Here is a 26,439-nt window from a genome sequence, read left to right on the forward strand (position 1 = left end):
CAGTGGGGTCACACTGCAGATTAGTAAGTTTCAGCTAGCCGTGGGCTGTCTCTCTGCCGCTGCTCCTTGTTTCTGAGTTGCACGTTTTGTTGTCAGCTAGCGCAGAGCTGATGCAAGTCACCGACCTTCTGCTTTGGCTGGTGTTCATGCATCCTTTATGCTGGTGGAAATGATGTCAGCAGGTGCAGGGCTGCTGAATCAGCAAGCTTTTAGGATCCCTCATTGCGAATGGAAATTGAAGTGCTCTTCCCCTTCCTAGAGGTGTTTGGCACCACAGGATACACTGGTTGGTTGGTTGGTTTTAGGCTGCAGCATGTTAAATCTGTTGCGCTTTCTGTAACTTTTCACTGTTGTGTTGCATATTTATTTTGTTACCTTTTTTCCGTTATTGTGAAATAAGAAGTGCTTTGGTTGTACCAAAAGGTGTGGTTTTGGCTGTTCATATTCCCCAGCAGTCAAGAGATTTGAGTTACATTACATTCATACTATACTTTAAATTTTAGCAGGATAAGAAATAGTTCACATATATTTGTTATTACTTTTAAAGGAACTAATATCATTGAAATGACTTGAGCCTGTGTTAGCTGCACTTCTGAAAGCCAGATTTTCAATGGATTTCTTAATTTTTCAGTTTTTCAATTTACCTCTTATTTTTAATTACACTCATAGTGGTCAAAAAAAAGATATGTGCTCTGTAGACCTAGAAGAATATTAAGTCTGATTTTGACCTGGGCAGCAAATGAGAAAAACAAAAGAGGGAAAGGGATGAAGAACAAGGGTGATACTAATTAGTTTATGCAGGCTTGTGTACCTTTGACCTACAAAAAGCAGTTGTAGACATTATTATGACTGTGTTAGCAGTTTAGTATAACGTCTTGCTAGTAATATGATGATATAGCTGATAGAATATGTGAAACAGAGCCGAGATTGTCCTAGAAAGCATGACCTGAAGGGTGTAATGCTGCTGCTGCTGTTAGCCATTTAAGGAGCGTCTCATGTTGCTTTCCTCCTACACATACTCTGTTCTGTCCACTAGTGGTTTTCATGATTTTCAGAGACACACTCTACAAGACAGCTGTCTGTGTCATGACCACAAATGCTGGTAAATTTTTATATCCTTTTTTTCTAGTTGTCTCTGGAAAATAAGTTTTGACAATTGGGGTGAAATGGGAAACTAGAAACAGTGGAGCTGGGAGGGAAGTGGCCCTTCCTGACAGTGGAATTAAGGTTTCTAGGAGTCTGGCCTCCTGGTGGATTCTTCATCATAAGAAAAATGAGAAAGTCTTTGTTAGCATAAATGACATTTTCAAGTACCTTAGTCAGATTGGTCGTTTCTTCTGTGCTTCTCTGTCAATGGCATCTCAGAAGACAAATTTAAAAGAAACAGTGGCAAAAGAAAGTGGATGGCGGTACAGAGAAGAGGGAAAGGGGTCAGGGACTTAGCACTTCAAAAGGCCGGGAAGGAGGAGAGAAAGTTCTACATGCAGAAAAAGCGAGGAGGAAAGAATTGCCAGAGCTAAGGGAGACTGACCTTGTGAACACAGCGGAGTGAAACCACGCACAAAGTGCAGTGGCCTTTGCATTTCCGCTCTCTAGCCATCAGGTAAATTAGGTTGGATGTAAGGAATACAAACTTCCTCAGAAAATTGGTGAGAAATGCCTCTCAATTCGTAGCAGAACTGTCAGCTCTGGTCTTGCAGAACTTGAGTACTTCATTGGCAGCTCCAGATTTTGGTTTTAGGCAGTTTTATTCCTTTAATTAAATTCCCACCTACTACTGTGTGTAGTTTTTCACAGGAGTTTTTTTGTCAGATGGGCTAAGTGAGAAGGTTAGAGGTCTGGCTATAGAAATTTACTGAGTAAGCCCTTTGTTATCTTGAATTCCTGTTTATTGCTCTAAGCACTAAGAGGAGAGTTATAGGTAGATAAGTAGACATTATTCATCATATTTTAATTGAAATTCAAGATTATTCTCCTCCTATGAAAATACTACACTGATAACATTCTTACAAAATATAAAATACATAAACTCCAGATCCAGAAATCAAATTTCAGTCCTTTTAGTAATAAGGATGTAAGTTTATAGAAAATTTATATGATTATAGGTGTTTAGCTCTAACACCTAGCTTAGCTTTCAGGTGGGGGTAGGGTTTGACAGAGTGCAAAATTAAGAGACTATTTCTCTCTTCCCCCTTGTCTGTGAGGAAATTGTCATGACTGCTGTGGAAAAAACCGACATGGCGATAGGAACTGTGATACGGGGGCTTGCACTGTGCTTCTGAAAATTACAGTAGGCCAAAACTCAAGCCTGTAATTAAGACACAAGTATGTATTTATAGCATTCAGTTCATATGCACTGCGTGCATGTGTATAGGGCTGAGTTGGGAGGCACATACATGCTTGTGTTCAAATGCTTGTTTGCAAGTACATGCTACATGAAAATATATGCAAAGGCAAACTTAAAGGTTGCCCATCATGCCTATCTCTAGATACCTGTCCTGGATCTAGCAAGTTTAAATAATTTTAAAAATTAGAGAGCAAATAACTATCAAAATGAAAATTTTACTTTATATCCTGCTCATACTAATATGTAGATTTCTTTATGTTGCCTCAAGTAAGTTAGTCTGTTTTCTGAGGTAGGTATATCTTAGTTTACTGTGTGTATCTGACTATTAAATCCTGCCTTATATGTATGGAATTGATATAGAAAAGACATTGAGTTCTTACCCTTTGTCCTCTCGTTCTTAGATGCTGAAATTTAAACAGAACATGTACTTATCATACAGAAGATAGACTCTATCTAATATCTTAAATATGCATTGAGTTTTATCTTCATGACTTGCACAGCATAGATACTGCTTGAAATAATCCTTTATTGCAGATTTTAAAATATATATTGTTTTTATCAGTAGTCTGTTTCTGAACTCTGAATTTTTACAGTTCCTGTCTTCACTATAGAGTCCACATTAAAGAACTGCAGTTTCGTTCAAAACAATAATACTTCTTTTCTTTCTTTCTTTACATTTTTGAACGCGTTTGAGTTGTGACTCTGCCCTAACAATAGACATTATTTTCAGAAATCAGGTTGTGTGAGAAATTCTTTCACTGGGTAAAACTATTTGGGCCAAATTCTCTGCTGCCTTGAAGAATGTGCAGTCATTTGTATCCATTCAGAATTATTACAAAATTACTTTTTTTTTTTAGTAACATTCTTTACCTGTTTTCTACAGGTAAAGTAGAAGGGACATTTACCTGTTTTCTACAAGTAAAGTGACTAAACACATTCAAATGTGTGAAGAAATGTGGTCTTAACTGACCTGTATATAGTCTTCCAAGAGCAGAGGATCAGTTTGCAGTTATTATTACTTGGTTTAAATATTATTCTGTTCTTTGGTAGTTGACATTAACATTACACTATTTTACTTTGTCATTTGAAAGGCCAAATGTTGCCCGCTGATAAGGACTCACTGATGGCTATAAGAATCAGACGTGTTATCTTGGAGTTGAATATAATGAAAAGAGAGCACGGTTTCTCTTCAGCCCTGGAAGTTTTTATACAGATTGGTCTAATCCACAGTGATAATCTTGCCAGTGTTTACCTGTTCTTTGTCTTTGAAGATGTTCACAGTGCAGCTGACTCTTGGAGAACAGACCTGGGAAGCTGAAGGAAGCAGTATTAAAAAGGCCCAACATGCTGCTGCTAGCAAAGCATTGAATGAAACTACCCTTCCCAAACCAACGCCTCGACCACCCAAAAATAATGTTAACAATAATCCAGGTATGACATTTTCCTCTGTGAAATAAATCTTGTTGAATTGTTGGAATATTATACCACTAATTAAGTTACCAAGATATCAAAGTTGGACGATGAGAATCAACATAGCTATCTTATAGGTACGATAGTATAATGAAGAACCTCTAGTGAGTTTGCACAGGAGAATTTTTAATGCCCATACCTAAAATGGTTAAACTGTAAGTGAGTATGATTATTTAGATAAGGCTCAGATGTATACAAAGCCGTTGTATGCGATCAACAGTAGACAGACAGGACAAAGCCAGATTGAACTGACCGTTATTACCATAGTAAAACATTTTTTCTGAAGAGTTACTTTAGATAATTTTCCAATCAAAGGGACAAATTTTATTCAGTCCAATCCTGTGAAATTGCATCTGTGGTGTAAATAAAAGGTCAGGATTTGGCACGAGAACTTTGACAGATAATCCCTGCATAGTAGGTTTTCCTTCATAGCAACCTGTGCTTTCAAAAAGCTTTCAGATGGCTTTAGAAACTGTTGTTTGAACAACAGAAAGAATATATATTGGCATCTTGCACCCTTCATTTTGAGGTGTTACCTGTGAGTTGCCTTCTATGCATGCAACACGTTTTGAGGTACACATCTCAGCCGTGTGCTCAGTGATCTGTTCTGTCTTGTTTGATAAAATAAATTAAAAAAAGCATTCCTAACTTTATTTCACACTGATACAAGGGAGTAAACGGTGAGGAAAAAATGTCACCTTTTCATTTTTTTTCCTTTTTTTACACTCCTCCCCCTCCCCGCTTTTTCCCCTTTTCCCTTCTTCCCTTTTTATTTCCCTCGGCCACCCCCCGTCCTTTTAAAAAACCGTCTTCTTCAGCCACTTTCTTAAAATGGAGTAATTTTGCAGTTAATCATCTCTATGTTCGGAAAAAAAGCAGGAGTAAGTTTCCTTTAGAGCTTGTGAGTATTATCCTGAGCATTAGCCATTAAGGATCACTTGAGAGTTATGCGGTAGTATTCTCTTGCTCCTTTGGAGCATTCTTTCTTCAGACCCAGGACACTGGTTTTGCCCTGTGTCCTTCGCAGTCGCTGTGACTGGCTGTTTAGAAAGCAGGAGGCTCACACCTCTATAAAAAGGGATCCTGGGTTTAATTCTTAACATTGCAGATTTTCATTCAGCTTCTAGATTTTTTTTGGCTTTGAGCATATTCTTAAAGGGAGAAGTTGGTAACAAAAGAAATAAACTTTAAGAGAATTCAGTAAAAAAGACACTGTAATTTTGCCCTAAGAAAAGTGTATTGTATATGGACTGTTATCTTCTCATCAAAATGACATTTTGCCTTTTTATTATATAGTTGAATTCATAGTCATTCCTTGCTCTGGAAAATATCAAAATTGTTGTTGATAGAAGTTTTTGAGTAAGTATTGCATAAAAATTTTCATTATTTGGCATAAAAAGCCTCAATGACAGACTGGCAAATTCATCATAGCTGTTTGAAGGCTAGATTTGTTTGAACCTTTATGAAAATATGTTGAGAAAATATTAACTCATTTTTATTAGAACGTACATTTAGCTTATTTAGGATTTTCTTAAAACAGCACAAGTGGGGAATACTGTAGCTGAAGATTGTATTTAAAAAACAATAAATACATAAATGAAGTCACAGTGTAACTTTTTATTTGGCATTTTGGAGACCATGTAAGTGGGCAAGTGCTGGCTGCTTTCTATTTTTGTATTCTGTCACCAGTAGATGGCTGTAGTGACACTGATTTCCAGTAGTTGTATTTTTCAGTTTGTTAGATCTTTAGTTTTTAGTCATAGTCCGAAGTTTTCAAGTCTTGCAAATAAAACATTTTTTTCTGACTTGTAAGATTACCAAATGACTAAAGTAATGCCTATTACTGCTTGCTTGTTTCAGTCCTCTTTGCTCTACTTGTGGTTTTATTTAATGGCATTCAGTGAGGGGAGACATTGTTCTTTTATCTTTATAGTTTCAGAAAGTGTGATAATGTATTATAAGCACTTTGGAAAGATGAATAACCAGCTTGATTATAGCACTGACTTTCTCATTTATATGTGAAGATTAATCTACTGAAACTGCATAGAGAATGCACTGAGATAAATGTTTAAATGTTCTTTTTCATTGCTTGTGATTAAGTTGGCATCTATATTCCTGTCTTTTAGAGAAACTGAAATGTCATTGTAGTTGCTTCTTTTTTAATTTAAGAGCAAAAAAATATCCTGCAGATCTCTCTTTGCTGCTCATCTCAGTCCTGCTTTTGTGTTTTGCAGTATTTGTGGTTTAAGTGCCTTACACGTATTCTTTGTTTTTTGCAGGCAGTATAACTCCAACAGTGGAGCTGAATGGTCTGGCTATGAAAAGAGGAGAGCCTGCCATCTACAGGCCATTAGATCCAAAGCCGATTCCCAATTATAGAGCAAATTATAATTTCCGGGGCATGTACAATCAGAGGTTTGTACTTTTTCTCTTATTTGATGTTTTTTATCCCTTGCTTATCAATGTGTTCTAAATCTTCATGAACTTCGTAGGTTATGTCAGAGTAAAGTAAAACTAAGATTTTTACTAAGGAGAGTCTGTGCAGCCTTATTTAGAAACACGCATAATCTCCTCCTAAAAGAAGGCAGGGTGCCCTAAGCATGTCAAAAGGAATAAAGACATGTAAACCAACTGTTTGTATTTTTTTAATGTGCGTACTGGAGTTACAGTCTACAACCATGGCAGTGAGGAGGCAGAGCATTAACTTCAGAGAGAGGTTTTGCTTTTCTTTGCTGTTATTTTGTGTCACGTGATTAGAATCTGTATCATTAAAAATGAAGCACTCTTTTCTCAGAAATTGGATATAAAACTAGGAGGGCTGCATTTTGAAAATTGGCTTGAAAACATTCTCAGGTTTCCATTTTTTTAACCATTCTGCCTGGTCAACTATCTCAGTTCCTTAATCCTCAGTGTTTGGATAGGAAAAATCCTTTATTTCACAGTTTAGAAACCTATATTCAGAGCCCTCCATCAATGCTGTCCTTGCTGTAGTAAGTCGGAGTAATTGTTGAGAAGATGGTATTCAAAATCTTGTTTTTAAACTATCAAATTCTTAAAGATTAAAAAATTTTAAAATTTAAGGGGGTGGAACAGTTTTCTTAACTGACCATCCAAATATTTTATTCTTCAATATGTTCTAAATTTTTGAAACACCTTCATCTTTGGTATTTGTACAATTTCAGTACAGATAGAAAAAACTGTTCTAGCTGAATTAAATGTAATTTGTATCTGATGCAACTGTCTGAGAGAAACTTAAGGTAATATATGTATTAATTTGCAATCCCAACAATTATTTCTCCGAGATAGGTTTTCTTCCCATTTTTCCTTATTTTTCTGCAGAGGAACTGTATTAGATCAGGTCTTTTGGAGCTCCAAAAGTGATACCAAGTGTAATCTGTAAAATAAGAAAGAAACAAAAAAGGACAGGAATTTCTAATAGCGTGTTTTATCAGTGAAAACTGTTGCCTTTCTTATAAAGGTTTGCTTAATAGATTTCCTATTAATTTTTATCCATCTCATATTTATCAAAAAGAACGAGGTTATGAACTCTGAAGAAGTGTTTTGGTTTGAAATTACTCTTTTATTAGAAATTGAATTTACAGCAATGTTTAAAAATTAAGGAGTTTGTAATGAAAATGCAGCATTTCAGAATCATCTAACAAAAATATTTCAGTTGACTTAATCTTATTTTACTTTTTCCCAGATTTTTAAATCATGATAACTTTAGGGTTTTAACATTTCGTTCTGATTTTTTTTTTTAAATAGCAGCAATACCTAGAACTGTAAAGGACAAACAAACAAAAATACCCGGGAAGAACACTCTTCCGTTACTCTACAGAGCAATACCTAGAACTGTAAAGGACAAACAAACAAAAATAACCTGGAAGAACATTCTTTCGTTACTCTACAGAACAGCGCCTGATTATTGTATTACTTCTGTTGTGTTTCTAGTCACTGCTGACCTGAGTCTCCGCTTATGTATGTCATGGTTTAAAAAGTGAACTATGGTGCCTGAAATGAGTTTTGTTAATATTTAGAAATCCTACATTTATTTGAATTGCTTTTATAATGAGATTAGTTTGACTAACAGATAAAAAGGCTAGGCTGGAAGAAATGCAAGCTAGTAAAAAACATAAAATGGGGAATTCTGGAATGTGAACTTAGTTACCGAAATGTATTTGTGGAAGCAGAACCCCGAAACGCTTACCAGTTGCTAACTTAAGATTTTATTTGTTTTCATAGAAAATGATTAGTATGTCTAGTGCAAGCTGTAAGTTTGCTTCTTTGGGAACTATCTTTCATGGGAACTGTGTTCCCATGTTAGGGTAAAATGGTACATGAGCTTTATTTCTTTGGGCGCATCAGGTAGCCAAGGGCATTTGATTTTTCTGATCACAGAACAAACATGCAGGGTGGGAGACAAGGCCAGAATCCCTGCTTGCCTGCTTCACTGTGCTTATTTGAGTGCAGTTGCCCACGCAGGGTGGCTAATAATACCGTAGCTAGTAAATTGATAAATAACTAACACTGAGTAGTAGATAACTAGATCTGCCTGTCTGTCTGCATAAACGCATACCCCCTGTGCATATACCAGCTCACACATGAATATCAGAGTAAAGAGGAAACAGAGGAATGATGCCATATAGTACTGTTTTGGGACTACTCCTGTGTTGGAAATAATCGTTCATCCCCTTGTTTTGCATTGGGAGGTGCTGGTCCGTTATGATCCCAGTAAGAAAGGCACTTAGACTCTGTAAGGTGTCTAATAAACAGCATTTGAAATGCTGTTTATTAGAGCTGATGGTATAAGAAGAGAATAGCGCAGATAATCTTCCACACCTTTAGATGCTGGGAGCCCCAAGCGGTGTAGCATCGAACAGGACTGCGACCCACATGCAGTATGCCATGCAGACCTCAGCCGCAGCAGATAGATACCCTCTCCTTCTCAGTCATTCAGGCTTTTACAGGATTTTCTTACAAGGAAACAACTCCGTCATTGCTATAGTCAAAACAGAAACGATGTTCACGTGAGAACTTCTTGCTGTGCTGTTAGATAAAGGCAAGACCACGCAGGTGGTACTGAGGGGGAGCTGCTTGTGGGCTCCTCTCTTGCAGCGAGTCTGTCCTGCGGCTGAGGAGTTTGTGCAGCACAGCCCCGTCCTGCGAGCCACGCTGGGCACCGGCCCTGCAGCACGGCGCAGCCCGCGCCGGCTGAGGCTGGCTGCACTGTCCCCAAACGTGGGACACTGGCTCCTCGATGTGCTGCGCTCTGCCTGTCGGGATCGCTGCGCACCTCCTACCCACCCTCACCGGAGGGAAGTCTGGAGACAGATTCTGGATCTGTTATAACAGCGAGCGAAGTCCCAAATGTGAAGCACATGCTGTAGTACTGCATTATGTTTCCGTGGTATAATATGTTACATTTATTATCTTCTACTGCCAAGCTGTATTTAGCATTCATTTGCTGATTTTTAGCAGTTGGGTAGTAGAATAGAAGTGTTGTTGGAGTTCCCAAGTAAGTGCAGACCATATAGACTGTTTAAAAATAAAATTTGAAAAATAATGCAGGTAATATGCTGCAATAAGTATTTTTCATTTTCATCAGTTTTTGACTGTAGATTATTATCTGTTGTTAAAACAGATACAAAATATGCTAATTAAGTTGGAAGCTGGTTTTGTCTTTTATACTGTGACTAAATTCCCTTTACTGATCTCTGTTTAAAAAAATGTGCTTTTCAAATATGTTAAGATACAGATTAATATTAGGAGATTGCGTTAAGGAACTTCAATTCTGGCAAGATGAGTGACTTGAAGAAAAAATAAAGTGTTAAGTTCATCCCAGGACATATCTTCAGACCAGTTAAGTCTAGTGTTTCAAGTGGCACAAAAGATCCTTTTCAGTAACTCATGGAAATGTGGTCTAAGAGCTGCTATTTGTATGCAAAGTTGAGGGCTAGCTTCCATGTAAAGTGAATCAATTTTGGGGGGGGAGAGGAAGGGAGAAGTTACTCCTAGACTTAAAACTATCCTTAAACACCTCCTAACCTAGTCACACAGGAGCTTGTGTCCTCACCGGAGAGGGGGCAGGAATGTGTGTTTGGAAGTTAAGGGCAGGTCAGGTTGATTTAAGCATGTGGAGAGCTACACTCTCACATGCAGTAGAGTGTATTTATATGAGCAGTCTGTTGCACAGAGGATGTTGAAACAGGTTTACATGCAAGATGCAAAGATCCATTGGCAAGGTCTGTAGCTGATGGCGTAAATTGATATTGAAGGTGAAACTTACTTTCATGGAAAAAGGGAAAGCGGACAAGTGAGAGGGGAAAAAAGAGAAAGGGGGAAGTTTTCCCAGTGGCCAGCTTGGAAGGGAAGTGGTGGGGTCTCCCAGATGAGCATCTTCCTCTGGGTGTCCTTTCCCATGCAACAAGTGTTCCCCATAACACTTTCCCATAGTAATTCTGTGGTTTTCATCAGGACCTGCTCAAGCTCCCTGTTGCTTGTTCCTGCTTATGATGCTGGTAGTGCTGCATCAGGGCAGGTGTTGAATGCTGGCTGCTTATTGAGCTTTGTGCATGCATGTTATTGGGCTCTGTAATGTATACCAAAAGCTACTGCCAAGGGATAGGAAAAGGGCAGAGGAGAGAAGGGCCACGGTACAGTATAGATACAACACTGTCAACATATTGGTGTTTGCAGGTGAAGGGCCTGGAGAATAACAGCATGGGGAGAACAGCAAGGGAGAAATACAGCTAGAGAAACTCTGGAAAACACTGGCCAGGCAGCTTAGGTGAAGGGTTACAGAGCTGCAAGTGGAAGGCAGACTACAGAACTGCAAATGCAAAACTCTTAGCACGGCAGAGGGTAAGGCATTTAAGGCAGTGTGTAACACCAGGGTAAGGTGTTAGCCTTGTAAGTCTCTTCCTGTGCTAAGTTAGGAAGTGCGGGGCAAGTCTGCTCCCTTCTTAGGGGTAGTTAAGTAGATAAAATACAGTCCAGCTTGGGAGTGGATGAGGTATGGATGTCTTAACCTGGCTCTTCACTCAAGCTAGTGAATGCAATACTCGCTAGATTGTTAACAGCACTGCGTCGTTGCCATTACACTGCATCTTGACCAGAGCTGATAAAGTCCGTGTGATGCTGAACTGAATCATGTGAAGTTACCAGCTTAGGTCTCTGGTAGGTTGCTTATCTGTATTCTGCAGTTCATTTCACAATATAGAAAGGGTGAACTTCAAACTTTTTTCATCTCTCTCTGATGAGACAGCTTGGGAGTCCTCTCTGGATTTTCTTTATCCAAGTAAAATCCATGCAAGTTTGGTACTACAAAGCTTGATGGCCTCTGATAAGGCAGAGCTTTTAAAAAAGCTGTCAACTTGAATCCAGCCATGTTAGACAACTTTTTATTTAACAAAGGTTTCTATATTACTAACAGAGACTATAATGAAGGGAAAAAATGTTTTGGCACTCCAAATTTACCAGTTGTGTACTACCTATTTAAAGCCTAACAAGTTGGAGTTTTGAGCAATTTTGCAACAAAGGCATGAAAGGACCTTTCAGTTCAAACAATATACATTACAGAAAAGCTAAAAATGGTGAACATTGCATTTTCTATGGCTTCTTATATCTAAGAGCTTTACAGACTGACTCTGGGGAAGGAGGTGCTGATGCTTTCAGGGACTGTTTGCTAACAGATTTAGGCTGTGCATTTGTCAGCACACCATTTGGCACGATTCAGTAGAACTGGCACGCTACTCGGAAGAGGCCAAGCCTTGAAACGGCAGGTCAGGTTTGAGAAATATTAGCAGAGCTGAGGATGAAACGTGTGCATACTACTCATATCTGTAGCCAATGCTAGAACCCGTACTCCCTCACATCCCTGAGTATGCAGTTGGCTTAAACCATGTAAAAAAATTAAAAACATGGCTATTCAAATTAAAGCAATTAAACAACAAAATAAGATACTGGTTCTGACCACAGGGTCATCCAGCTTGCCTTATCACCATTGAATGCTGGTTTGTTTTATTATAAGTTATTTTTTCTTCAATTAGAATTAAAGAGAGTCATTCCTGAAGTTTAATTGTCCTGCAGTATTTTCAGTTATAGAATGTCTGTAAGTGACAAAACAGGAATGATATCTTACAGACTTACCTAAACTAAATGTTTTCAGCCAAGAAATAAAACCACTAGAAACTGAACAGCAGCTTTTGATGTTTTAGTATGGAAAGTAGTGTTAAAAAGATCACAAAACTCAACCCTTGTTTTTTGGGAGAATTCAGAAGTTATTTGCTTGTTACATAAAATTCCTTAAAAATGTGTCTCACCACAATCTAGAGAGCTTGAAAAACCTTTATTAAAAAAAACCCTTTCAAAATTAAAACCACTTGTGAAGTATAGGAACAAAGAAAATACAAAACAATGACAAGCTAAAGAATGGAAATAAAGTAATTAAAGCAGTTTCTTGCTTGGTTTTGAGGAATTTGGATGGTGTGATAGTTCTATAAGCATGTCACGCAAAGCGATAGTGTCCCTGGGATAAACTCAAGCTGCTGTGCACTTTGACAGTTTCTGCTGCACTGAGCCTTCATGTTAATTTTGTATATGGTTGCTTCTTCCTGCATATATATTGTATACTACAGACTAAGGAGAAGACTATCACCTTTCTCCTTAGTGCATGGGGGAGAGTGCACAGACCGTTCCTCCTCTTCTTTTTCTTCACAGCCCTGTCATTCTGAGCGCAAATTTCTTTGATGGTGGTGAATGCTTCTTTACAGTGCTGTTTGCAAGACCAGACTCAGAGAAATAGAGAAGCAGCATATTCTTGCCTCGGGTGATGCCCTGTGGCATCACCCGACATGGGCATCTAGTTCTTACCTACTGAGTAGGTAGCTCCCCTGCTGGGTACTGAGTTGCTACATGGGGCTGTTTGCTTAGGCTTTGTTGCTCCTGAAATTATGTATATCCGCCCCATGGACCAGTGCCCTAAATACTGAATCGGCACTTTAAAAATGAGGTATAGTAAAAGGAAGTTTGAGGACCAGTCTTTGGCCAATTACATCCGCAACTGCTAGCTTCATAGTGGACTACCGTTCTCCAATCTGATGATCAAAAATAGAATAAACTGTGTGATTATTGGATAAATTACTAAAATTGTCAGATCAGATTAATAAAAGATTGTATGGTGAAAGAATGGAATACAATGAAAAGTTTGTTTCTTCTATGAATGCTGAGTTAAAGATTAAATATGTGCATCAAAGGGAACAGATTTGAGGCTAGTGTTACTTGACATGAGTGCTTAGCAATGCAATCTAAATCCTCACCCAACTTCATTTGTTTCACAGGAGTTATATAGTCCTATGGGGAAAAAAAGGAAAATGTAGCCAGAAGAACAGCTGTAGAAGCCAAATTTTGAAGTGAGCGGGTTGCACTGCAGGAGACAATGTAAAATCTGTTGAGACTGTCTCCAGAAGTACACCGACAATTATACAACCCAGTTATCTGATTTAGAGAAAGAGAATGAAGTCTGAAATTGTCCTGGCCTTTAGAAGTCCTTCTGCGCTGCCTGAGTACCCTGTTTACCTTCTAGCAGGAGACCTCTCTCTGCATGGAGAGCCTCATCCATTTGAGGCACAAATAGTCTAGTGCATAATGTAAAGGGTTGTTGGATCTGAAAGACTTTGATCTAGTATTGATTAAATCAGCCAGTAGCCTGGAAAAGGTAAAGTTCAGATTACTCCGTGGAGCCTTTTCATGACTCTAGCCTATTATCTGTTGCTGAATTCCAGTTATTGAAGCTTTCTGCAACAGAGGAGGATTTTATGCACAGCTGTGTACAAAGCAGGTTTTTTTTTCCCCAAGCATATGTACTGTGGCAGATGTGAGGACACTAAGTTGCCTAAACGTAGGCCTCTAGTGCCACTTGAGACATTGTAGGATCTTTGAGACATCCACATGGGACCAGTGGATTTGGCAGAAGACCTAGAGGAGACCTTTACTAGAGTGGCAGCTGAAGGCCAGGCAAGATACCCTAAAGCATTTCAAATGGCCCCGCGTACCTAAGTTTAGGCAATTGAAGGAATCCCTAAAAGCGGTGTTCAGTCATCATGCCATTTCATATAATCCACCAGGACTCCAGCTATCCGTGGGAAACTTGTGCTTTTCATGGATCAGTCCTGTGTCACATCACGCGGATGTCTTAGGTACACGACTGCGTCTCAGATGGTACTGTGTGCTTGTGTTTAGGCAGCTAGATGCTGTTCTTTACAGTGCTGGTGGCATTCAGATCCAAGCTCAGATGCCTCTCAAGTAGTCTCTGCCTGTGCACTAGAAACCCAGTCTCCCATTATAACCAGTGCAAGGTCTAGTCAGAGCAGTCACTAGTCTAGAATGCTGTTTGTCATGCCATAAACTAGGATGTCTGCATTTCGTATGGATCTCTGCAGAGCTTCACTGTAATAGCAACTTAGTTTCTACACGTTAACTAAATACCTAAATTTAGGCATCTGAATCCTACTCTGAGAAATAATCCTAAGAATGTTGATTTGTAATAATTTTATGAGTGCTATAGTGGGAGTCATCTGACTATCACAGTGGAAGGACTGGAAAAAGATAAAAATCTCTCCCCAGAGAGAAGAGGGAGAGAAAAATATCAGAAGAACAAACTCTTTAGGGACATATCTGGGTAATAACAGTTCTAAGGAGAGGCAGGCATGCAAGTACTGAAATGCTTTTGATTGAACAAAGTAGTATTTTGCTGCAGAAAGCTGTTAGGCTGTGGACACCAGTGCCCTTGCTCCCCAGGTGAAGTGGATCCTCAGTTCTGAAGCCTGTTGTGGTAAGCTGAGTTAGTCACAGGAGAATAAACCCCTTGGTCAGGAGCAGTGTGGGGTGGCACTGGGATTTTTATCTTGCTACAGTTGTCGGCTTCAGACTTCAGCCATAGGGTACAACATCCCTCCCCTAAAAAGGCCAGACGGAGTTGGAGGTGCTTTGCCTGCATTTCCAGTCAGTGTTGCAAAGTTTTGTCCTTAAAATTTGCATTTTATGGATTAAGAGGTGTAATGATAAAGATGTTTCCTGACTGACTGCGAAAACTCCCTTCTGTATTCCTTGCCCTCCTCCCAGTCTTTTGGACAAATGGACAAAAACCCTTTTGGAAGAAATATTAGGAACTACTTGGAAATAGAAAGTAAGAGTTTGGTTAGAATAGGTTATACTTCCTTAAATACACTGTAATTTCATTCTGAACAACAGATATGGATTTCAGAGAGTTAAAATTTAGGGAGAGAAAGAATAGTCCTAAGAGTAATGCGAGTGATTGTTCAGATCAGCAATTTAATTTTTCAGCTGGAAATGGCCGATTTAGGCCATTAGATGGCAGCATGAATTTGTGTTTTGGTGCAAGAATTTCACAGCAGACGCACTCTTTCAAAAGTTGCCTTTTTCTGTTCTGAAGCTTTTCATGACTTTAAAATGTCGTAATTCCCACATAAAACAATTAAAACCAGGTTTGCTGCAATGTTTTATCTCATGGTTTTCTTCAAGTTTTCTTCTCCTATAATGATTGAGGCTGCAATGCAGTAACTTCAATGGCATTTTCCCTTTCTTATGTAAACCTAGTGTGAGTAAAAGGTGCCAGTTTGTCAGCAGTGAAAATGGAAGTGTTTGGTTTATCTACACAAAGACAGCAAGAATTCTACATTTCCCCATATTACTTAATTTCTGAGGCTTAACCTAAAGACATTTCCTTAAAGATAAGGCTGCAACTCGGCCACCAAACCTGCAGTCTGTTCAGACGAAGCTTTCTGATGATTTGAACATCACTTGGAAGGGATTGAGATTGCCAGCTGATAATCGATTCAGTTTTGTACATTACCAGTTGAGATAGGATTCAGATCATATCTTAAAGCAAAGTCTTGTACATCACACTGTTATTACCCTGCTAGCGTATCAACATTACGGTGTAATAATCCACTCACAGACTTTTCAATGAATTCTTTGTGTTCATCTTCTGCATGCTACATTTCACTTCCCCTGGCCTGTTTGTTCCCACTCGTTGCCTGCCTCCCACACAGACATATTGTTATAAGGAAAGTGTTGAGTACAGCTGTGCTAGGATTTTTGTTTGCTAGTATTTGTTTCTAGGAAAGGAAAAGGGAGAAAGTCAGTCCATTTCCTGTTGGTTTAAAACAGCAGAAACATCTGTTTGTCTTAAGATAGTTTTCCCAAAAGAACAGTGGCAAGGGAGCTTACAGGTGATGAGCTTTGCCATTGCCAGTAGCTATCAGTTTAGACAATAGTGATTAGTATGGTTGGCTTAAAAAAAAAAATAAAAATTCCTAAAACGACAGAGGATATTTATTCCTGCAATAAAATTTTTGACAGCTAATGTTTAATTTCTACAGTGTTTTAAATCATAAAAATACATAGAGTATCTGGGATCAGAAAAGCCAGATCCTGCTGTGGAATCTACAGACTCCATTAAATTCTGTTCAAAAGCAATTTTTCTGCAGTCCCCTCACCCTGTTACGATGAAGTTTCACAGTGCTCACAAAATGGTGTTAGGTGACGTGTCCTGGCACAGCGTGCATGTAATCCTTCTGACAAATGCATCCTATCACTACCATCCACTGCATTAATGGGTGCATTTAACCTATCAGGGATCAATAAAAGATACACTCTTAAGTATATTTACAATATTAGATTGACAGCTTTTAAAATAATGTTATGTAGACTAAAAATCAAGCTGACAGAATATAGGGCAAACTTTGTGGGTATTATTCCCAGTACAGTGTCTCTTCATTCTCCAAATCAATGCACTTACTTAGTATCGTTAAAATCTTTTTAGCCTTAGCTGTAGAGCATCTAGATGCTTCATCACGCTTCATGCCTAAAATGCGGTACGTAAGACATGACATTTGCACCATTGCATTCTTGTAAACTGTCTTCACTCAAGATTAAGTAGTTTTGTCAATGATCTCTTGGCCCTGTTTACAGAGGAGCTCCTGAGTCCCAATACTTTATTCTTCTCTTAATTAATATTTTTCTTCATTTTCTTTCAGGATATAGTGAGCTCCTCAAACCGCTTGCTTTCTTACTCTGTCTGGTAAGAGGACTGCCCTGTCCTTTTGTGGTCCTTGGCTCACATTTTGGTATTTCTCCTGAAGCTTCCATCTATGGCACAAGGTTTTGGTAGATTCTTTTCTTCGGGTTTTCAACTTCCTCAGATCTTTTTCTGCTTTGGAGAAGGTACATCTGGCCCCAGATCTGCGTCTCCAAGTTTCAGCCATGACTTTTCTTGTTCTCGCTTAGGCTGAAAAGCATAAAGAGGTGAAATACAAATCCTCCTCATCTTCGGTTGCCTAATGTCTGTCTGTCAACATTGCTTTTCCACTTGGGAGAGTTCCTGATTCAAAGATCTTTGGAGCCAACAGCCTGCCCCAGCACCTTGTGAATCTCTTCAGTCTTGTTGGCTGTGCAGCTCGCTGGGTGTCCCCCATTCCTTTCTCTAGACCTGATTGTTCTAAGGCAGCTTTACTTTCAGGATACAGACAGAAGGCTAACGCTGTTAGTGTGTGTAAAAATAAGCACTGGTTCAGAATGCTTTTCCAGGAGCAGGAACCTTTTGGGTGTGTTTCTTTTTTCCACAGTTAGCTTTTTACTCACGCTTATCTTTTTCCTGTACTTCTGCTGAACTGTGGGTATTTCAGTCGAGAGACCTGTGAGATACTAGGTTCAATGGAACCAAGGCTAGTTGGTCTCACTTCTTGTTACGGCCTTTCTGCTATGTGTAGAACCTGAACATTGGTTACGAGTAAATACATGCTCTGCTTGCTTCTTTGGTAATGACACAGGTGAACTGGTGTTACAGCTCAAACATTAGTTTCAGAGGCTGTCATAATTTTCCTGACAGAAGCAAGCAGAAAGAAGGTTAGTGGCTGCTTTTTAACAGATTATAACTCAGTAGTTATATGCCCTCCCTTTCCAGCTGACCAAGCTCTCTCTGTCCTAGTTGAAGGTCTTTGTCCCTTTTGAGCTGAAAGTTCTGCCACAGATTGAGGAAGTATTAAATTTTCTCAAGAAAGGTTTTCAAGATTCTTTTATGATAGAATATATGGAGTCTGAATGCAGAACTTCTCGCCAGCAACCACTGTGTTATAGTTTCTCTTCAGGTCTTGTCTACAGTAGTGATTTTGGTGTCTGCTTGTGTTCTGTGAAAGAAAGTACAGTTAACATCTCTTCCGAAATGCTAATTCCCAGGATCTTCTGAAGATCTGCTTGTCTTTTTAGGATCTTTTTAAAGAGGAATGCCAGTTTAAATTGGTTATTGTCACAGAAGGGATAGCTGCACTCACAGCATGAGGTACTTTGGCACCACGATTTGTTTGGATAATTTGTTTCACTGAAATGGGGCTGAATCCCCCAGTGTTGTGATCAAAAGGGAAGTCATCTCTGGAAAAAAAACAACTCTCTTAGTTTTGAGGCTCTTTTCCATGACAAAAGAGGAGAAAGTGGAGTCTAACCACCTTACTGATTTAGATTCAAGTCTGACATTAGTGTCAGTGAAACAGAAATGGGAATTCTTAAGGAGGTGGACATCTGCAGCTGAGCCTTAGTTCAGTTCAGTAAAGGTAATCTCTATACTGACCTTGTTTACTAAGTCAAAGGTCATAATAACCATTTTAGATACACATATGATCAACAGTCCTTGCTATCTCTAGCCTCCAAGTCTTTTTTGGAGTCCCTGCTTCCTAGAATACAATTCCACACCATTTTATAAACACTTCCTATGTTTACTACCTTTCAGCAAGTCTGCAGCCTTATATTTTAGTATATTGATCTTTTTTTCTGTATTAATGTTCAGTGCTAAATTGTATTCAGTGGACCAACTGAGGCAAGTCACTGTGCATTGGTGACCGCTACTACTGCATCCTCATTGCATCACTTATACATTTTTATTAGCAATGTATTTATATTTACTTGTCAGTCATTGGTGTAAATTCATTTTGCCCATTGAAGTTTAAAAATTGAAAGAGTATTATGTCTGCTATTCATGAATAAGCTTCCCTAGGAAATGCTGCTCTTTTTATGCTTTTAAGTAGAAAAGAATCAAAGCGCTGAAAGACGTCACCACTCATCTCTTTGTTTTCCTACCTTTTTGCCTCTTCCAAACTTCACTATGATTGATTAACAGACCCCTTCCCTTCCCCTCCCAGGTGTAGATAAAGCTTCCTTCGTAAGGCCATCCACGTTGTTTTCAGCATGCGGATAGGATCAGTGCAGGGCAACATGAAATGCCCTCCCTTTCCAGCTGACCAAGCTCTCTCTGTCTCACATTTCGTTTCTTTGCAAGTCTAATGGCACAGATGGGAAGATTTCTGGACAGAAGATGTAGCTGGCCATGGTAGTACATTTTCAGAGGATGCAGAGGTGATAACTAGTGAGGTAGGAGAGTGTGCATCCTCAGTTAACTGCACTCAGCTGTTGAGAGGAGGCTTGTTAAGCCAGAATTAAATGTGTTTTTTCAGTTTGTTCTTACTTTCAATCCTTTAATTGCCAAGTTTAAAATGATAGGTTAAATTTTTTACTCAGGATAATGCAATTTAATGTCCATATGTTCACATTCTTCCAAGCAGGAACAGAATGTGGCCCAATATATGCTAGTTATTTCAATTTAAGTTAATTTGGATGGTGAGAATTGCTCTGAGCTTTCTTGGACCTTCTTTCTTTGTGCACTGTTAGGTTAATTAATTCCTGTGAAGTCCTAGGCCTGAGATGATTTTGTTAGTAACATTTTTATTAGCATTATATTACCAGTATAAATAACATGATAAAATTAAATGAGTGAGGTACTTTATTTTCTCAATTGCCTAGTCCCTAGGCTGGCAAGTGACATGATTTTTTTTGACACGAGCTTCTTATGTGGAAAGAAAATGATATTGTAGTCAGATATGCAACATTGTTTATGTTCTTTTACTGTAATGGGTATTTGGACGGCATTCTCAGTAACCACTCTGCATGCTTGTAAAGATTAGTGAGTAATACAGTTCATGGGAAATTTTATGAGCTGAAGTAGATAAGAGTTTGAGATGTTTGTCTTCTGGATGTCTGCTTTAACCTCTAAGTATACAGTGTACATCACAGCTTCATTATGTTTTGCCTTTTATTCGTATTGTACTTGTTTTTATGTCACGGAAAAGAACATTTTCTTTTTCCTTGTATTTATCTTTTCCTCCCCCCAGCCCCCATCTCCATTTCAGCATTGTTCACTTGACATTTTCCAATGCCTTAAACTCTGGAGGCAGTATTCTTGTTATGTTCTTGTAATATTTATGCTATTTTTGCAGTCAAGAGTAAGTTGAAGTTGTGTTGAACATTTTCATTACTTAGTTATTCAGTTGATAGATAAAAATACTTCTTCAGAGGTACATAACATTTTGTTCTGTGCTCTCTTCTTGATTTTGATTGTGTTTTTCACTTGTTTTTTCTACCTTAGTCTCCAATGTACAGTACTTTGGAAGGTTCATCTCATCATCCTTTTTTCCCTAGGTTTTTCCCTTTTAATTCTTCTTAGCCTTTTTCTTTTTTTCCCCTCTCATATCTCTTGCACTAGTTTTTCTTTGTTTTAAAAAAAAGGTATTCAGGCTGGTTTTGAGACCCTTCTGGCACTTTGAAAAGTGCTTCTTCTAGACTTTTAGGCTTTAGACTGAAGGAGAGAGAGCAGTAAAAGTGGAAGCAGAGATCTGAATTTACTGTGCATGGAAGCATCTCTCTATAACTAGTGCTACATAGCTGGCTCAACATGTTTGCTGTATTACTTGTTAGCTTTATCCGTGACTGTTCAAGTATTTAACTTATAATGTCTGTAGCTTTCTGTTGGTTTCTTCTAATTACTTTTGATTAGCAACTTTTTTTTACTTGTCGATGTATATATTTACTGCAAATGGTAAACAAAGAAGTGGTACATGCAGAGAGTAAATATTGAAATATTTATTTCAGTCAAATGTCTGTATTTGAGCAACTTGGAATTCAGAGATACAGTGATGTGGCAATATTATTGTCTTGTCATCGCAAATTCTCCTGGGAAGATTCCACATTAGATAATGTTATGTTAAACTGAATCCCCCTCCCTTTTGTTTTTTACTCAGGAATGTTTCGATATTGTGATCGTGAAAACATGAGTCAATTTTTTTTATTAAGTTAGTCATACTGCTTGAAGGAACTGCATAGTCTCTAGCCCAGGAAAAGAAGAAAAAAAGAAAAGGGAGTCATCATTAACTTCATGAAATATTCACAGACTCAGCACAAAGTTTAAAAGAAAGTATAAATAAAGACATGGAAGTAAAAAAGGATAAAACTCAACACGAAGTTACTGTGTACTAAAGGTAGATTGTGTCTGACAAATGTATTAACCTTGCATGTTATGTGTTAATTCATTTTTTAGGTAAAGAGAGTAAAGTAAATCTTGTATTTGTGGGATTCATTTAAGCATTTTATAGCATTAGATAAGGATACTGTTTTCATTTAACTGAAGGAGATGGGGATTTGTATAAGAAATGCAAGGTGGGAAAGGAGAAGAAAAATAATCAGCAGTATTAAAAATCAAACTTGGAGGAAGATTATTAAGTGCAGTTCTTCCAGTTTTAGAATCAACCTTTTTAATTATTTTTGTTAAAGGTGTTTGCACAAAAAGTAGGAAAATGTTCATGAGATGTAGAAGGCATCATCGCTACACAGGAAGATCAAGATATGCAGGAAGAGTTGGATGATCGTGAGGACTGACACATTAGAAATGAGATGAGACTAGACTTTCCAGTATGAAATGTAAGATTAGGACCATAGGCACTAGTAGTACTAACTCTGTTGTCACCTGAGGGTTATTCAGTTGGAAATCACAGAACAGGAGTGTTATCTAATATTATTAATTATTTGCAAGATAAACTAAGAACAACTGATGTGATTGAACCAGAGGAGAGGCAAATGTGATTTTTAAGATGTGTCGAGCAGGATATTTCTGGTAAAGATATATAAATATTGCTGTTACACAGAACACTTAGCCTTTCATATGGTGTATTGTCTACCATTCTTGACTCTTATATTTAAGAACAGGAGCAAGTATAGGGAAGGGCTGTGAAGAATTATCAGGATAGTGGGTAGCCTTTTATACAGAAGACTTCTAAAATACCTTGACTTGTTCCCTTGCAAAGCAAAGGCTGAGAGGGAATGGGAAAGCTCGCCTTGGAGGGTAAACATAAAAAACAAGTAAATGAGCTATATAAGTTAAAGGATAGTAGTGACACAAACCAAAATGTGAAAGTATAGCCAAGCTGCACATTAGGAGATTCCTAAGTATTAACTCAGCTTCTAGATCATCCTCCCAGCAGAAGCACTGGAAGCAAGTAATCTAATTTGTTTTCTAATAGACCTTAAGAGATAAAGAGGACTACATTATGCAGTTGCCTGCAACTCATGGATCTTGAATGTTTAATGCAGGATTTGCTTACATTCTTACATTTGAAATAGAGAAAGTTTTGGGGTTTCTGTGTCTTAAAATGGGAAGCATCTTTGTTATGTTTTCTCATTGTTTAGAAAAAAAAATAACAGTTGCTTTTGAATCTTTCTGTTAATATGTTTCCATCACATGGTTATTCTTTACAATTTTTACATAGTCAATTCAACATTCTGTTGTTTAGGAGATTTCTGCAACTAGGTCAAAATTGGTTTCATAAACTGATCATAGAAAATATTATATAAAGAAAAAATATTGAATCATCCAGAATTAATTAAACTAATTTTAAAGTTTTAAAGATTCGGATTACAGTTTAAAACCATCTTTCAAATGAAAGATAATCTGGGACAAATATACATGATTGGTTTTTTGTTTTTTTTTTAAATCTCAGCTATGTAGCTGAGGGGAGGTCAACATTAGAAAGGTGAAAACAGTAATAGGCTGTATAAATAAATCAGCTGAATAGAAATTTCAGAAAATTATCTTTCCGTCTAATAAGGGATGTGTTTGGCTAAAAGTGATACATAGTGCCTTGTTTTGCTTGCTTTACATTCAGAATGTTTTTGGAGGATGTGGAGGTAATCTAGAAGAGGACAGCCAGACTGAATCAGGGATAATGGACTGTAGTTCTGAAAAGGAGTACTTGGAAAAGAGAGCCTCTTTGTTCCCAGGTGGTGTTGCGGACCTGCTGAAAGAACCAGAAGGTGGACTGTATGAAGACAAAAGTGGCTATACTGGTTGTTTCCTTCTTCAAAACGTAGAACTCACATCTGTAAGAAATGCACGTGGCTAATGGACTGCTTAGAAAAATAGGGCATGGCCAGGGAACAGCTGCACTAAGCAACTTGCTCCCCTAGAGAAATTCTGAATGTTACAGAGAAAAACTTGTTCACAGCGAGAGCTGTTTCCTACTCCCCTGCACAGTCTGTGGCTCTCTATCCCTCCCCTTGCAAAGCTCACAGCATTTCCCTGGTCAAGCAGTGTCAGCAGGGCTGCCAGCTTGATTGAGTTGGTATGGAAAAGGAGCCAGAGGGAAAAAGTGCAGAGAATGACCCTTTCAGCACGGAGCTGGCATCTGAAGAATGACTCTCCTGTACCATGTTGTATCTCGTATTTTAGTGGCCCTCATCTTGCCCAGACTGGTCCCTGTTCCTCTACACTTTGCAATATGAAATGGGAATAGAGTAATACTTCCTATTACACTTCTGTAGTGAGGAAGCGATTTGGTTTATTTGTTCTTTTTTATATAGGTGAAGAATACATTGGTCTTTAGAATTTAGACAAAACCTCACTGGAGTTTTTAACAGTGAAAAGGAGGCTAAATCTAAATAAACTTCCTGGTTTCCTTGAGCTGCAGCTTGCACTTGTTTTTTTGCCCCTTCTAAGAATAAAGTAACAATATTTATCAGAAACTTTTATGCCATTGAAGAATCCAGAGAAATGCAGGAAATGCAGTGTGAGCACATAACGCATGTACTAATACTTTATTTGTCTTTGTGAGTGTGTATTTGATGGCCAAAAAGGAAGAGGCCCCAAGGGCTCCTTAGTATGCAATTAATATTTTGGCTAGAAAAGCAGCAGATTGTTTCAGTATGCTTACATGTTATGACATCATATTCCAGTAAAATTATAATGAACAGAATTTTTGTTTGTCTCTGTGGCAAACCAAAATGAGTTTTCTAATTGTCAACAGACCTTGGTGATTTATTTAATTATAGTGGCGCCCGCTCACACCAACTTAGTTAAGGTCTGTCAGCATTTCTGTTATGAACCCCTATTTTTAGGGGTTTATAACTAGTTGTAAATATTTGCTCATTGCTGAAACTTGGCATTCAAGGTCACAGTCATAGAGCAAATATCCTTTTTCAGGTTGACTATTCTGAAGTGATACCAATGGCATTAGCTAAAAAGTGTATTTCTGATGCTATGAAACTTAGAGGAAATACAGAGAACCTGCTTTCCAGACCTCTTATTTGAGGGATCTTCTTAAGAATCTCAAATGTCCAGAAGAGCCAGGTGAAAATTAACTTGTTTTAATAGGTTATATGTGACTGGTTGTTAAAGTGTTATCCTTTATCACATTTTTTCTTCCAACTGAATGTATGATTTCACGTGTCCTTTTGTTGTCTTCCAGTCTTGTAGTCTTCTGTCATTTGGATGTGTCTGTCAGCTATGTTCTGAGGAGTGTGCCAATAACACCTGGGAATCTTTTTTACATAAGAATTTTCTCCAAAGAAAAATCCTAGCCTTTGCAGCTGCGATGTAGAATGCAGGGAGATGAATATTCTTTAAATGAAGGTAGTTTTAAAACTTTCAGAAACCTAATGAGTCCGTACATGAAGTGTTGCTGTTGGAAATCCTGACTGTTTCAGTTCTCTGCCTGAACAGAGTGACAGAGGGCTAAGGAGTGTAGGACTGACGTTTAGGTGTTCTTGTGGAAAATATTGTGCTGGTATGTTATTGCATAATAATCAGCAAATTCTATATAAATATTCCCAAGATTGTTAATGTTTCCAGTCCTTTTTAGTAACTCAAATGTAATATTTTGGGAAGGTTTGTTCAATGGTCAGTGGCAGATATGATATCTTAACTTTGCATGGGGTTGTTCCTTACATGAGCGTGCATCTTCAGGATGCAGAATCATTCCGTATTAAAACTCAGTTTAATCACTGCACTGTACTTTCGGATTGTAATATTATGATTAGTTTTAAGGCTTTTGTTAATGCAGTCTCTGTCCTCACCACTGAAAAAGAGGAGGATGTTTTGTTTCTATTTGACACGCTCCATGTTGTAGAGAAGCCAATATCCTCACAGATTTATTCCATTTTCTGAGGATTTCAGGTGCTCCTTTGCACTTTCCTGGCAATGTTTGTATTATCACTACTCTGTTAACTCTGCTTGAGGCCAAGCAGAGCAAGAAAAGTTTAATCAAAACCATATAAAAGCCTAATCATTCTGCCGATGCCAAAGAGCTGCATGAGGCTCTAGAGCCACAGGCTGAATATCAGTTTTCCATATTATCACATAAATAGCTCCCTAAACACTCTTTAAAAGAAAAGGTGGGGAGGGGGGAGGGAAAAAGAGAGGGCCTGTGGTGGGATCTGAGTTTATAAAGTGGATTAAGGTTCATGTGCTTTCCTCCTTTGCATGTAATGGAGAGAAAGGTAGGTCTAGTAACTCAACAAGAAACAGGAACTTCTGACGGATGTTGTATTTTCCCTAAATCCCTAAAACTACCCTAAAGGGTAGTTGCTAACAGCACTACCACATTTCTTTTTATTTAAAAGGATTGTGAATAATGAGGAGGGTGTGCTATCAAGGTGCCTACTGTTTTTGCGTGACAGAGCTTATCCTGTGCTAACCTGCAGCTAACAGAAGCAGCCAACAGATGCAGAGGTTTCCAGGCTCTAGTTCTAGATCTTCCAAGAACTTCTGGGATGGTGGGAGGATTCCTGGGAACTCTTTGAGGAACTTGAGGGTGCCTATTGCTGCAGGGAAAGGATAGCTACAGGAGGCTGTGGCTTCTAGCAGCTGCCAGCAAGCTCTGTCAGCTACTCCTGATCAAAAACTGCACTGAGCTTTTCTTCCAGCTGTCTCGTGATTAGAAAGAGTCAAGCAGCCTTTCAGCAGGTACTGGGGAGAAGCCCATGTAAGTGCAGGGCCTAGAGCACCGCTCCCAGAGACAGCCAGCAGATACGGCAGTTTGCACAGCAGTTCACGCAGAAGGGAGCCAGAAACTGCTGAGGACGGTGTGTGTGTGCTCAGCAGTGGTGGTAATGCACCACATGGCACAGTTCCTAGCACCATCTGGAGCAGCTGTCCCTGGTACATCAGAGACCTTGAGTCAGATCTAGCTCCAGAAGGAGGATGCAGCTCTTCAGACCTTCAGCTGCAGGGAGTGCTGGAAACTGGGATGGGGAGACAGTAGTCTTGTCTGCAGGAGTGTGCACTGTCAGAGGATCTCTATTACCAAGTAAAGGAGATGCAGGAAGATGTCAGCAAACTGTGCTGACATCACTAGAGCTGATGAGTAAGAGATCAATTGGATCTTCTCTGAGAGCCTGCAGGTACAAGAGTCTGAACCCCCAACCATACCAAAGGAGGAGCACGGAGAGTC

The 26,439-nt window shown here is 38.6% G+C and overlaps 1 protein-coding gene across 2 annotated transcripts in view; it reads left to right on the top strand.

The window, feature by feature from the left end:
- The window catches only part of STAU2 (staufen double-stranded RNA binding protein 2), a 155,338-nt gene that overhangs the window by 2,281 nt on the left and 126,618 nt on the right, over positions 1-26,439 (top strand). For both annotated transcript variants that reach the window (XM_009335026.1, XM_009335027.1), the window contains exons 3-4: positions 3,619-3,778; positions 6,097-6,232. In XM_009335026.1, the coding sequence (XP_009333301.1) occupies positions 3,619-3,778; positions 6,097-6,232 (296 nt within the window). The remainder of the gene's footprint in view (positions 1-3,618; positions 3,779-6,096; positions 6,233-26,439) is intronic.

This window comes from Pygoscelis adeliae, unplaced genomic scaffold (assembly GCF_000699105.1).
Source record: "Pygoscelis adeliae isolate BGI_AS28 unplaced genomic scaffold, ASM69910v1 Scaffold101, whole genome shotgun sequence".
Classification (NCBI taxonomy): domain Eukaryota; kingdom Metazoa; phylum Chordata; class Aves; order Sphenisciformes; family Spheniscidae; genus Pygoscelis; species Pygoscelis adeliae.